The sequence below is a fragment of the Emiliania huxleyi genome (assembly GCF_000372725.1).
Source record: "Emiliania huxleyi CCMP1516 unplaced genomic scaffold EMIHUscaffold_663, whole genome shotgun sequence".
Lineage (NCBI taxonomy): Eukaryota > Haptophyta > Isochrysidales > Noelaerhabdaceae > Emiliania > Emiliania huxleyi.
Window position 1 is genome coordinate 1 of NW_005197030.1, and position 14,186 is coordinate 14,186.

The window sequence follows — 14,186 nt, forward strand, 5'->3', positions numbered from 1 at the left end:
AAGCCTCTCTCACAGCACACTGGCACGACAAGGGCGCAGACTGGCGCGGACTGGCACACACACAGGCTCACCACCGGAGCCGCCTAAGCGACTCCGTTAAGAACGGCAATGCACTCCGCACCATGCACAATGCCGCTCTCCCCGCACGCTAGCTCGTTCACCGTCTGCCACGCCACGGCGGTGTGGAGGACGACAGACAAGCGCTGCATCTGCAGCCCGTGCCAGTTCTTGGTGGTCCATGTGACCTCGTCCAGGGCAGAGGCATCCGGCGAGAGGAAGGCGCGGAGGTCGTAGGCCGAGCAATTAGCGATGTAGAAGAGGACGTGCCCGTGGCAAAGTCGGCGCTTCGAGGGGTCCGAGCAAGAGGAGCAACAGCAGGCGAGAAAGAAACCCGCGAGCTCCCGCCGGACGCGCTCGACAAAAGCAGGGCTGGCCCGAAGGCGCGCAGCAAACTCGCGGACGCACTCCCTGCGCCCAAACGAGTCGCGGGGATCGCGAAGGGGGAAAGGGTTGCCCCAGGGAGACGAAGCGCACTGCGCGCCCAGGTCAAACCCGGACCTGAGTCGCGGGTGGACGCAGCCCTGGCAGCCGCCGCATCGCATGACGCTCCGCCACTCGCCGCCGCCTCGCGGCCCCGCCCGCCGCAGCTCGCTCTGGTTCCCCACCCGCCGAAGGGCCTCCCGGAGGACAACCACGTCGGCGTCGTCCAGACTGACGCCAAGCACATCGCAGAGCTCCTCCTCGAGAGTGAGAAGGGGCTGGCGAGGAAGCGGGTGGCCAGCGCGGCGGCAGACGTCGCCTCGCAGCAGGTCGCCTCGCAGCAGGTCGCCTGGCAGCTGCTCGCCTGGCAGCTGCTCGCCTGGCAGCTGCTCGCCTGGCAGCTGCTCGCCTGGCAGCTGCTCGCCTGGCAGCTGCGAGGCAGCTGCTCGCCTCCTCGCAGCTGCTCGCCTCGCGGCGCGCCCGGCGGTCGAGCTGAAGCAGCAGCGCCAGGAGGGGCCTCCAGGTGCTCGCCGCCCCATCGCGGCGGCCGGCCGGCCGAGCTCTGCGGAAGCGTGCACAGGATGCCTTTTGCATCCAGGCGTCGTTCTGCGGAGCGCGGCCCACCGGCCGGTGGCGCGCATGCCGAGCCAGAGTCCTCGCGACCGGTGCCAGCGGCAGCGGTCGCGCGCGGCTGTAGCCGCGTAGGAGCCCTGGGTCGGCCACCGCGGCCACTGCCCAAGGCAGCGGCCACCATGGCAGCGCGCTACGGCGTCTGAGCTGGTGCGCCAAAAGAAAAAGAAAGAAAACGGACAACCCAAGGGAGGGATGGGAGGCACCTGGAGCAGATGGCTTACGTCGCCTACGTTAATTTTTTTCTTGCGTTTGAAAATTCTTTTCTCAGCTCATCTATCATGGTTCGTGCTGTGGCTGTGGACGCGCCGCTGCTCGGGCAGCGAGTCGTGCTCGGCGGCCTCTCTTCCCGCCCAGAGCTCAACGGGCAGCGGGGCGTGGCTCAGAGCTTTGAGGGCGGGCGATACGCGGTGGCGCTCGAGGGAGGCGGCGAGAGCGTGCGGGTGCGGCCGGGTAATCTGTCGCTGGCGGTGGAGCTGAGCGGTGCCTTGGCAATCACCGATGAGGTCGTGACAGCGGCTGAGCGAGGCGACGAGGCGGCGCTGCTGGCGTGGCTTGACAGCGGCGCGGAGATCAACCTGCAGAGCGGCGTCGGCGGGACCGCGCTGATGTGCGCCGCCACTAACGGTCACGAGCGGGTGGTCGAGCTGCTGCTGCAGCGCGGCGCGGAGATCAACCTGCAGCGCGGCGACGGCTGGACCGCGCTGATGTTCGCCGCCTTCAACGGCCACAAGCAGGTGGTTGACCTGCTGCTCCGGCGTGGGGCGGATATTAACCGTCAAGACAGCGATGGCAGCACCGCGCTGATGCTCGCCGCCCAGGAGGGCCACGAGCGGGTGGTCGAGCTGCTGCTGCAGGGCGGCGTGGAGATCAACCTGCACGACAGCGACGGCGGCACCGCGCTGATGTTCGCCGCCCAGAACGGTCGCGAGCGGGTGGTCGAGCTGCTGCTGCAGCACGGTGCGGAGGTCAGCCTGCAGAGCAGCGTCGGCAGCACCGCGCTGATGCTAGCCGCCCAGGAGGGCCACGAGTGGGTGGTCGAGCTGCTGCTGCAGCGCGGCGCGGAGATCAACAAGCAGAACAGCGTCGGCAGCACCGCGCTGATGGACGCCGTCAGCCACGGTCACGAGCGGGTGGTCGACTCGCTGCTTCAGCACGGTGCGGAGGTCAACCTGCAGAGCAGCGTCGGCGGCACCGCGCTGATGATCGCCGCCACTAAGGGCCACGAGCGGGTGGCTGCCTTGCTGCTGCAGCACGGCGCCGAGGTCGACAAGCAGGACAGCAACGGCAGCACCGCGCTGATGTGCGCCGCCAGTAACGGCCACGAGCGGGCGGTCGACTCGCTGCTTCAGCACGGTGCGGAGGTCAACCTGCAGAGCAGCGTCGGCGGCACCGCGCTGATGATCGCCGCCACTAAGGGCCACGAGCGGGTGGTCGAGCTGCTGCTGCAGCGCGGCGCGGAGATCAACCTGCAGAGCAGCGTCGGCAGCACCGCGCTGATGTTCGCCGCCCAGGAGGGCCACGAGCGGGTGGTCGAGCTGCTGCTGCAGCGCGGCGCGGAGATCAACAAGCAGAACAGCGGCGGCGGCACCGCGTTGATGCAGGCCGCCAGCTACGGCCACCCCGCTATCGTGCTCCGCCTGCTGCGGGCGGGCGCAGACGCGGCGCTGCGCACTACGAGGCATACTGCAGCGCGGACCGCGCTGCAGTATGCCAAGGAGGATGGCCAGGCAGCGTGCGTCGAGGCCTTCCGGCAGCACGTCGCGGAGATGACTGCGAGCCGGCGCGAGCCGGCGGCGAGCGGCGCGGGCGGCCCTGTCTCGGGCGAGGCGACAGCGGGAGCGGGGACCGCGGCCTCTTCCGGCTCACTGGGCAGCCTGCCCACAGAGGCGGAGGCGGCGGCGGCGGCGAGGGAGGTAGAGAGAGCGGCGGCAGAGGCGGAGGCGGCGCGACACGCCGACGCGCTGCTGGCGGAGGAGGAGGCGGAGAAGGAGGAGGGGGAGCGCGCCAAGGAGAGCAAGAAGGGGAAGAAGAAGAAGAAGAACAAGGGAAAGGGTGGCGCTGGGCCGTCGCGGGAGCCCGAGGATGAGGCAGCGCTGGCGGCGGCGGAGGAGGCGGAGTCGGCGGCGGCGCTCGAGGAGAGCGCGAGGCTGGAGGAGGAGAGGCGGGCGCCCGACGAGCAAGCGTCGTCCTCTTTCGCTGCAGAGAGGCCGCCTTCGGCGGAGGAGGAGGAGCCACCGCCCGACTTCATCTGCCCGATCACAACCGAGGTGATGAGCGACCCGGTGATGGCGGCGGACGGGCATGCTTACGAGCGGACGGCGATCGAGCGCTGGCTCGCGACCAAGTCGACGAGCCCGCTGACGGGCGAGGCGCTCGACTTCACTCGGCTGTTCCCAAGCCACATCCTGCGCCGGCAGATACGAGAGTGGCGAGGACGGTAGCTTTGAGTAGCGTTTGCACCCTCCACCCTCGGCGGCGAGACCACGTGCATCATCTGCTTCACGCCTTGAAGACTCACATCGCGGTCACATGAAGACTCACAAGTCTAGTTAGAGTGATCGAGGGGTGCCCGTATCAGGAATCAAATAGCGCTCGCGAGGTGTCGTGGGACAGCATCGCCCGCCCCCCGCGGAGCCTTTTGGTTTTGCCGGAAGGGAGTTGGCCCGCGAGGTTTTGTGGGACCGAGAGCGGAGCAAAAGAGCTTGCTCAGGGACATGTCGCGCTATTCGGTTCGCCGCGGCAACCCTGGAGACGAGGCACGGGTGGGCGACGCCGACGCGGACGAAGGCGCATCTAGCTCAGGCTGGAAGGCTGAGATTGAGTCCATCACGCCAACGGTGCGGCCGGCCGCAAAACTCGCCGAATTTCTTGTTCAAGGTCCGTGAACGGCGTCAAAGAGACACAGCGGGTCCCGCTTTAGCGCTGCCCTCCTCGCCGCGTCCCTCGCGGCCTTACAGACGAGGCAGCCCTTGAGTTCGCTCCTTGTGGCGGCGCCCGGGGTCTCTCTCCCCGCCTCTCCCCGCATGATCCTCTCGTGGTGCGCTCCGTGTGGCACCCCCGCCTGCTGCCGCAACCGCGCTCCTATGACGGTCTTTGTCACCACGTTGTGATCATCCACATCGGCGAATTCAATCTCGCGCTCGCCGTGCTGATCCTTGATCCGCTGGCGCTTGTCCCATTTGTGTCTCGTCGTTCCCCTGACCACATCGCTCCACAGCGGCCCCGTCACCCCTGCCGTGTGCGACCCCGCCGTGAGCCCCTCGCCGAGCCGTCCTCGCACCCACTCGTTCGTGTGGCCGCGTGTGGCGTAATAGGTCCTCCGGTCCAGTACGTCCCGCCCCCACTCTCTGTCTGCCGTCCTCCGGCGGTCCGTGTATAGGCACGGGCGTGTCCTCACTGCTTCACGGATGACGGCGGTGGCATCCTCAATCTCGCTGGCCCCCATGTATGCCGTCGCCGCGGCGTCGGCGTAGGCGTTGCTAGCGCACCCCGCGTGGCTGCCTCGGTACCCACAGGAACGTGACGGATTCAAGCTGGGCGCGATATCTGCATATCCCCTCCAGGCAACCTCCTCGATCCCACTCCCGGAGCCCCTCGAGAGAGCCTTTTCGGTACGCCGCCTCGATCTGCTGTAGCGCGGGCTTGCAGTCGCTCAAGACGAGGCACCTCCTGTCCGCCGCATCCTCCGCCGTTACCATCTTACGCAGGTAAGCCAGCACCGCGAACATTTCCGCGTCTATCACCTGCCAGTCGTCTGGCAGTCTGCCGCCCCACAGCCCCTGCCCAAACGCGAGCCGCAGCTCATCGTCCCCGCCTTCATTCACGTTCAGATGCGGACGTCTCGAGATATTAGAGTTGTCGCCTGAGAGTAGGTTGCTACACTCTCGCTTCTTTGGAGAGAGGCGCCTCGGCCTCCGCACCCCGTACACCACGAAGGATCTGGGTGGGTACTTGACCGAGTTCTCGTAAGAAGGCGAAACCAAACGAATTCTTCACTGGGCACGGGACTGGCCAGGCCAGGGAGTCGCGCGCTGTCATATGCATGTACAACTCCGCGAGGTCTCAAAAATGGGAAAGTGTGAACGGCGTGCATGCAGCCGTCTCAAATCATGCACGCTTGCCTCCGCCACAGCTGCAAACTCCTGGCGAGCGCCGCTCGGCTCGCACCTCCCGGCCCTGTGCCACTCGTCGCCCTCGCCGCCTCCGCCGCCGCCATCTCCGCCGCCGCGATCTGCCTCACCGCGGCGCGCGAGGCGTCCAAAGGGCTGCAGTCTCCGTCGTCGCTCTTCACCGCCCTCGCGGCGGCGGTCATCGGGCCTGCCTTGGCTCCCGTCGCCGTGGCGCTGTACGGGCTCGCGGTCCGCCGGCAGTATCTCGCCGCCGACCCCGACAAGATCGCCGCCGCGTTTCCCGCGTCAGAGCTCTCCAACTACTGCTCTCCGCTCGTGGAATGCTGCTCGGGCGCCGTGACTAACCTGGGTATGCTCCTGCTGCACATACTCGCCTTCGCCTTCGTCGCCGTCTCGCTCGCCCTGTTTGCCGCCACGGGCGCCGCCTCCGCCCTCTCGTACAGCGGGGCGGCGGGCTGGGCGTGCGGGGACGTCCGCGACGACCTTGCCCACCCGCTGCCAGAGGTACTCGCCAACGCGACTGCCGCGCTGAGCCTCTGCCGGTCGGCGAGCGCGTGCCCCGCGACGGCGCTCTGCGGGGCGGTGGCGCAGCTCCACGAGGGCAGCGCCGACGTGAGCTGCTTCCGCCTCGCCGCCAACCTTCACCTCGCCGGCGCCGTCCTCGGGTCATGGCCGGTCCGCTCGGAGAGGCTCGCTCCGCCGGCGAGCGGCCTGGACGAGGCGTGCATTAACCTCTCCTCCGTCGCCGACGCCGCCGACGCCGACCTGTGCGGGGCGGGCCCCGACCGCCCGCGCGCGAGCCTGGCGGGCCTGTGGCGGGCCTCGCAGGAGGTCGGCGCCGCGCTGAGGGTGGTGCGGGAGGAGGAGGTGGCTGCGGCGGCGGCGTGTGCACAGCTCGACGAGTTGGCCAAGCCGCTGATGAGGGCGGCCAGTGCGTCGCTCGTCCTGCTGCTGGCTGCTGCAGTCACACGCACCGCCCTTGTCCGCTACCACCTCTGGCTCAGCTTCTGGCGCTCCGACACGCGGCGGGGCGCGCTCTACTCTGCCGGCTGCGACGGGCTCGCGATCGCGGTTCTCGCCGCGGGCGGTTTAGCGCTCGTCCTGGGAGCCTCCGAGGTGGAGGAGGCGCTCCCGTGGAGGCCGCGCTACCTCGGCCCCGCCACCACCGCGTGCGCCGTCGCCATCGGCGGCGGCTGGCTGAGCGGGCTGCTCGTGCTGCTGCACGGCGTCCGGTCGCGGAGAAGGCTGGGCAGGGCTGCGGCTGGAGACAGCGACGGGCAGTTCGCCGACTTGCGCGCGAGTGTGCGGCATCTCGATCGAGCGGCGGGTCGATACCGCGGCGGCGGCGGGCAGGGCGGAGGGCAGGGCGGAGGGGTGTGTGGTCGCTGCAGCAGTATGAGCAGCTGCGGTCGCTGCGGCGGCTGCGGCGGGTGCAGCGGCTGCGGGGGGCGCGACAAGGCACTTCCCCGCCTTCTCCACGCAGCCCTGGTGCTGGTGCTGGTGCTCTGCGTCGCAGTGCTTGTTCTCTCCGCCTCCGGCCTCGGGCTCGCCGTCGGCGGCCGCATCGCCGCCGACGCCATCGACTCCAACGCCGCAACCCTCGACGCGATGCTCGTCCCGCCTCGGCTCGCGCCGTGGTACGAGGTAGCCGACGGCAGAAGTCACACCAAGGTCGAGGCGTGCGCGGCTCACGCGGCCGTGTCGGCGGCCGTGGACGCCTCCGGCTCATCACTCTCAATGGCGTGCGAGTTCGCGTCTCTGCCGGCGCGCGCCGTGCTGGCATCGTTGCCGGCCGTCGAGGAGACTGATGATGATGATGGCTCTGTGGCGGCGGACGTCGCGTACAGCGTCGCAAGCGGCCTGTCCGACTCGTCCAGCAAAACCGCGTCCTCGTTTGGACGCGAGGCGCGCAGCGCCGCCGCGGCACTCAACTTCGACTGCGCCGGCCTGTCCGCCGCGCTCCGGCTCGGCCGGCGGCGCTGCCCCTCGCTCCCGTCGAACGGCTCTGAGCCTGCCAACAGCACCGCCATCGCTGCCAACGGCACCGCTGCCAACGCCAGCGCTGCTTTCGCGGATGCGCTGGTGGGCGCGCTGCTGGAGGGCAGGGGCGTGCTGCTCCGCCTCGAGCGAGTCGCCGTGGGGGCGGGCGAGGTAGGCGAGGCAGTGCAGGCGCCGCTGGCGAGGATGACGGCCGGCGCGGCGCTGCTCGTGGTCGGGGCGAGCCTCGCCTTCGCCTCCTTCTCGCGCCAGCGGATGCTCGAGCTCGTCGAGCGGCACAAGGAGGCGTGGAGGAACCCGCCCGCCCCGGTGCCCGTCTACGACCGGTACGACAGCAACAGCGGCAGGCTGGGCAGGCCGGGGCTCATCCGGGGCTCGGCCTCCCTCGGGCGGAGCTCCTCCTTCGACGCTTTCTTCGACTGCTCCTTCTCGGCCGCCTCGCGCCAGCCGTCCTGCGCGAATCTCGTCCAGATAGGGGAGCTGACTGGCAGCAAGCCGAGCCTTTACGTGTGAAGCGTGTGACACTCGCACCCCGTGTGTGCGGCGGGTTCATTCATGTCACGTTAATCGTTAAAAACTCCCCGCGAGAACTCCAACTGCAACTCGCCGTACTGAGCCTAGCCTCGCGCGAACTCGCAGCGTCTCCTCGCTCTGGGTCTGCATCTGGCCTCTGCACACGCTGCGCGTCGCGGGAAGTTTTATTTGCAATAATCTCGGAGCCGTGCCGCGAGCTATCTCTCGGGCGATCTCGCTTCTCGGAGCGCGGAAACACCCGCCCGCGAGGGCCGGTCGTCCATCGCCTTAAGGGCACACCTTCTCCCACTTGGAGCACTTGGAGTGCAGTCGGCAACCTCGGGAAGCACGCCGGCATCGTTTGTTTTTGGTGAGCTAGCCTTCGATGTTATGAAACAAACGCAAGGCGGACATGGCACATCGCTCTCGGGCCCACGGACATCCCGCACACCCGCCGCCCCCGCACACCGCACGCGCCCCACCCCGGCCGGGAGAAAGGGGAGTGACAGTTTGGGATGGCAACAGAACGGCTACCTCGCACTCCATGTGCGAGAACGCTCGACGAGAACGCAGGGTGTATGTAAGCCGGATGGCTCACAGCTCAGGCCACCTCTCGCGCACACCGACTGACCGATCTCTACCGCACTGAACACTTCCGCCCCCTCGCTTCAAACCCATCCACCTCGCCGAGTCCGAGATATGCCGAGGCGCCGCACACCCGCGCGATCTCGAGCGATCTCGGGTCGCGCCGCGTGATCTCGGGCAATCTCGCGCAGCTCCACGCCACGCCGCTCCCCCCTCCACCCCACCCCACCCCACCCACCGCCGCGCCGCGCTATCTCGGGCGATCTCGGAGCGTCGCTCGCGCGGCGGCACACCTGCTCAAAAAAAGAAGGGCCCGGTTGGAGCCACGGGGCTCACGTGCTCGCTCGGGGCGCCGCCTCACTCTGCGCCACTTTTGAGGCGTTGGCGAGGGCCGGTGAGGCGACGCCCCGCGCGGCGCGTTCCTCGCCCTCCACGCCGACCCCTGCGCGCACCGCTCATCTTCAGCCCTCTTGGGGTTACTCTCGCGCTCACGCAGAGGGACAAGTGCGACTACTCGGGAGCGATCGAGCCCGTGCGCAGCGGTGGCGCGTACGACTTGCCCGTCGGTCCGCTCCACTGCTTCATGGACGGCAGCCGCAGCAGCTCCGCACGACAGCACGAGGGCTGAGCAAATGCGTCCTTGACGCATCCCCCACCCCGACGACCCACAGGCGTGGCTTATGACTACTGGGAGCAGTACCTGAAGGACCACGCTGTGGGGGTTGTGTGCGGGTTGTGTCTGGGAGGGAGGGAGTGGGGTGCAGGTTGCTCACTCACCCACGGCACCGGGCTGGTGCCTATATAGGCCGGTGCTTGCACTTTGAATGCCGTGGGGCTCCTGCCCGTGTCCCGGGCGTGGAGATGCGAGGGTCGCCCCCCCTTGCCCCACCACTTTGTGTGTGTGGAGACGTTTACCGGTCATAGGTAGCGCGCTTGCGGCTGTCTATCTAGATAGAAGGCTGCATTTTTCGAAGCCCGGGGACAAGTCGCCCGGCGCAGGACGCCCAGACTCCGCCCTTTGCATGCCCGGGCGGACGAAGGCTGGCTCGGCCGCCTCCCGGCGCGGGCACGCTTCAACGGCGGCTACTGCTGCGCCGCTCGTGCTGCCGAAAAGGATCGAGGCGGCGGCGGAGAACGGCAAGGTGGGCGTGGTGCAGACGTGGCTCGCCGGGGATGGGCGGGTTGACGCGACGTGCGTGTGTCGCGGTGTGAGTGGCTGTACGCTCCTGCTGATCGCCGCCGAACACGGTCACAAGCAGCTGGTCAAAGTGCTGCTGAAGCGCTGCGCGGAGGCGGACTCGCGCGATGGCGAAGGCTATACGGCGCTGATGGCCGCCGCCGCCAAGGGCCACCAGCAGGTGGCCGAGATGCTGCTGCGGCACGGCGCACGGATCAATCTGCAGAACAGCAACGGTAGCACCGCGCTGATGATGGCCGCCCTCTTCAACCATCCCGCCGTGGTGCTTCGCTTGCTGCGGGCGGGCGCAGACATGAAGCTGCGCGACGAGGACGGTGCGACGGCGCTACAGATTGCCAAGGAGGAGGGCCACACCGAGTGCGTCGAGGCTTTCAGGACGTATCTCGGGGAGGTGGCGGCGGCGCGCAGCAAGGCGCCATCGGCCGAGACGGGCGGCGCAGGGGCGGGCGGCGCACCCGCAGGCGAGGCGGAGGCGGGCGCCAGTGCCGCGGCCTCTGCTTCGAGCGGCGAGGGCGCGGAGGCCGAGCCGAGCAGCGGGGCGGTGCCAGAGGAAGTCGTGCTTGCGGCTGAGCGAGGCGACGGATTTCCGGTGCTGGTGTGGCTCGACGGCGGCGGGCGGGTCGACGAGACCTTCGAGTACACCTTTGGTGACGGCTCTCGTGCGAGCGGCATGACGCTGCTGATGCTCGCAATGGTCGATGGCCACGCGGGGCTGGCCGAGGCGCTTCTGCGGCGCGGTGCAGATATATCGTTGCAGACCAGCAACGGCAGCACTGCGCTGGGTCTTGCCGCCGTGAACGGCCACAAGAAGCTGGTCGAGCTGGCATTGCGGCACGGCGCGGAGATCGACCAGAAGAACAGCAATGGCAGCACTGCGTTGATAAACGCCGCCTACAAAGGCTACGAGCGGATTGTCGACATCCTGATCCGGCATGGCGCGGAGATCGACCTGCAGAACAGCGTCGGCGACACCGCACTGATTTGGGCCGCCGTCAACGGCCGCCCCGCCGCCCTGCTCCGCTTGCTGCGGGCGGGCGCCGACACGAAGCTGCGCACGGCGAGTGGACACACAGCGCTGCAGTTTGCCAAGGAGGGGGGCCACGCCGAGTGCGTGCGCGCCCTCGAGGAGCATGCGGCGGCCGAGGTGGCGGCCGAGAAGGCGGCGAAGGAGGCGGCGTGGGCTGCGGGGGCGGCGGAGAGGGAGGCGGAGCGGGCGGCGGCGGAGGCGGAGGCGGCGCAGCACGCCGAGGAGCTGCTGGCGGAGGTCGAGGCGGAGAAGCGCGCCAAGGGCAAGAAGGGCAAGAAGAAGAAGAAGAAGGGCGGTGGGAGCGGCGGCGCTGGGCCGTCGCAGGAGTCCGACGCGCCGGCAGAGGCAGCCGCAGCCAAGCCCGCGCCGTTGGACAGGGAGGGGCTGCTCAAGCTTCTCGCGGAGCTCCACGAGGACAGGATCCGGTTCGGCATCACGCCGGAGACGTCGGTCGAGGGATTGGCGGAGGCGCTGGGAGAGGCGGCGGGCGAGGCGAGCGAGGAGGAGGGCGAGGAGGAGACGGCGGAGGCAGCCGAGGAGGAGGGCGAGGAGGAGGGCGAGGAGGGGGGCGAGGAGGCGGCAGCGGAGGCGGCAGCGGAGGCGCGCCGGCAGGCTGAGGCGGAGGCTGCGGCTGTGGCAGCGGCAGAGGAGGAGGAGGCGGCCACAGCGGAGGAGGAGGAGGAGGAGGCGGCCGAGGCGGCAGTAGCGGCGGCAGAGGCGGCGCTCGCCGCAGCCAAGGCGAAGCGCGCGTCAGTTGCCGCTGCAAGGGCCAAGGCGCGGGAGGCGGCCTAGCCCGCGCGCAAGGGCAGCTGGCGCAGTGGCAACCATGGGGAAGGGTCTCTCGTACTCTGGGGGGTGCGTTCTCTTGTGAACGATCGTGGTTGTGGGCTGGGCCCCGCGCCGCGCTGGCGCGCGTGCAGTCCCTCGAGGTCCCGCCGGGAGCTGCTCACACAGCCGTACGTGGGGTGGGCGGTGGCGCGAGAATATGGCGTAGCCAATGCCAGAGACCGTGCGAGCATCTCTCAGACACCTGTGCTGGGGGTTGGCCACGTCGTCTGCGAGGTCAGTCTTGTACCCCTCGTTGTACTGCCGGGTGAGCTCTGGTTTCTCCTCGTCACCGTGCACGACCGGCGCGTTGGCCGGGGCGCGCATCGCGTCCGCCCAGGCGGCGAGGACGCCGTCGTGGGGCCGCCGGTGGTGGGCCTTGTTGTAAAGGTAGTCGCCGAAGAAATCGACTGGCATGCCCCGCTCGAGCGCGACCCGAAGCGCCGCGGAGAGCCAAAGGCCGAGCTTCCGCTGGAGCTCGTCCTGGAGGCACTCTTGTTGCATGCAGTTTGCAGTCTGCATGGATTAGCCTCTGCATAGACGGGCTGATTCTACATCCGTATTTCTCTGAAAATGCAGAATGCAGATGCAGAATGCAGAATGCAGAACCCAGCCCAAAATGTTTACTCTGTATGTGCAGCATGCACAGCATGCAGCATGTAGGATGCAGAATCGGCCCCAAAATGGATGCAGGATGCAGGATGCAAAATCAGACCCAAAGAGTTTGTCCGTCATCCGGCTTTGGGCCCGATTCTGCATTCTGCATTCTGCATCTGCATCCTGCATCGGGTGCAGTTCAGACACAGCTTTGGGGCTGATTCTGCATTCTGCATTCTTCCTCTGCATCCTGCATGATGTCATGTGTGGTGCCCGGGCACAAAAGGCAGAGATATGGCACGATAAGTTACTCTCGAGCGCAGATTACGCACGATCACCTCCTGAGGAGCGCCAACGGCGCGACGCGGCCCGGGTTTCGCACACAGCAGCCCCCGGCAGGGCCTAGGGAACAGCGTGTGAGCTCTGGCGAACTATCATAGCCGCAGACTTGTCCATGCGAAAAAGGAGCGCAGATTAAATCCTGATGTCCGGAACGGACTTATATGTGTTGTACTTTTATGAAAACCGTGAGCGGTGGCGAGTCTGTGGGGAGCGCGGCGCGTTTCGACGGATGGGATCTTTAATCGTGTGGCTTATCGGCCTATTCGCGGAACAAAAAAGCGGCGCTTAACCTCTCTTCGGCCCCAAAGCTGTGAACTGCGCCCGATGCAGGATGCAGATGCAGAATGCAGAATGCAGAATCGGCCCCAAAGCTGTGATCTGCACCCGAAGGATGCAGGATGCAGATGCAGGATGCAGAATGCAGAAGCGGGCCCAAAGCTGTGAACTGGTACCCGATGCAGGATGCAGATGCAGAATGCAGAATGCAGAATCAGCCCCAAAGCTGTGAACTGCACCCGATGCAGGATGCAGATGCAGAATGCAGAATGCAGAAGCGGGCCCAAAGCTGTGAACTGGTACCCGATGCAGGATGCAGATGCAGGATGCAGAATGCAGAAGCGGGCCCAAAGCTGTGAACTGCACCCGATGCAGGATGCAGAATGCAGAATGCAGAAGCGGGCCCAATGCTACAGCTGTGAGAGACGTGCAGGATGCAGGATGCAGAATGCGGAATGCAAAAACTCACCCACAGCCAGGAGAGAGCGGACAGAGTACCGATGCAGGATGCAGATGCAGAATGCAAAAACTCGCCCAATATAGGTAGGAGAGGCCAAAAAAGAGTCGTACAGAATGCACAATGCAGGTGCAGAATACAGAATCCCACCCAAGAGTGCACTGTGTGTGCAGAGTCTGTCTGCATGGTGCAGATGCTCTCTATACAGACTGCAAACTGCATGCAACATGTCTCCCTGGAGGGTGTCGGAGGAGAGGGCGGTGGCGTACGTACCGTCGACACGGACATCGAAGGCCTTGCCGGCGAAAGGCGTTGAGGCGGAGACGAGGCGCGTGGCTTCGCGGTTGTTGACGGCGCTGTCTCCGAGGGACGGGTTGTTCTTGACGTGCACATCCCGCGCCTTGACGAGCTCCAGGTGCGCGAACCAGTCCTTGTGATTCTTGATGGCAGAGAGCGCCCGCGGCCGCGGGTACGTGGATTTGCAAGTGCCATTGAGAATCGCGTCGGTAGCTGGAAGGGACTCGGGCTCGGGGAGCGGGACGCTCTTGCGTCTTGGGGTAGAACTCAGTCAGGTAGCCGCCGCGGACGGTGTAGTACTTGTTTTTGTCGCGGGCGGTGCGCTCCTCGCACGTTTGTTTTGTCGCATCAGTGTGTGTGTGTTGTGTGCTATTTTTAGCAATACCAAACCACTCTAACACTCACACGTCATTTGGGGCCTGGAGCCCTGTTCACGCGCGCGCGAGACGTGCAGACAGGGTTGCCAGGTGAGAGCGAATGGCGCGGTTCACGCCTCGCACAACAGAGAGAGAGATGCGCTCTGCATGGTGGGACATAAAAGAGAGCGAGTACTTGGGCGAGTAGGCCGTGCGGTCGACGCTGCCGCGCGCGACTTTGCGCGCGAGGCGGCGCAGCTTGAGAACGGCGGTGGGCGAGAAGCCGCCGCCGAACGTCTCGTGGAGCAGCAGGTTGAAGTTGTTGCGCTTGACAAAGATCGCGTCGTGGTAGAAACCGCGATGCGCCTTGACGTAGCCGTGGCCGGTCTTGTGGGAGAAGGGTTGGCCGGGGCTGCCCGCGCGCCTTGCAGCCCATGTTTAGGCGGCGGGCCTTCCTCTTGTGTGTGTGTGT

The 14,186-nt window shown here is 67.1% G+C and overlaps 2 protein-coding genes across 2 annotated transcripts; both read left to right on the plus strand.

Moving 5' to 3' along the window:
• Positions 1–647: 647 nt before the first annotated feature.
• Positions 648–3,554, plus strand: EMIHUDRAFT_120571 (hypothetical protein; the record flags this gene model as incomplete). Its single annotated transcript, XM_005762740.1, has 2 exons — positions 648–824; positions 3,102–3,554. Coding segments are annotated over 2 exons (630 nt in total), but the record flags the coding sequence as incomplete, so codon positions are not given.
• Positions 3,555–5,222: 1,668 nt separating this feature from the next.
• On the plus strand, positions 5,223–11,356 carry EMIHUDRAFT_120572 (hypothetical protein; the record flags this gene model as incomplete). The annotated part of the gene is made up of 4 exons (XM_005762741.1): positions 5,223–7,748; positions 8,836–8,905; positions 9,011–9,063; positions 10,763–11,356. 4 exons carry the CDS (start codon positions 5,223–5,225, stop codon positions 11,354–11,356), a joined length of 3,243 nt encoding a protein of 1,080 aa, XP_005762798.1.
• Between the last annotated feature and the right edge of the window lie 2,830 nt (positions 11,357–14,186).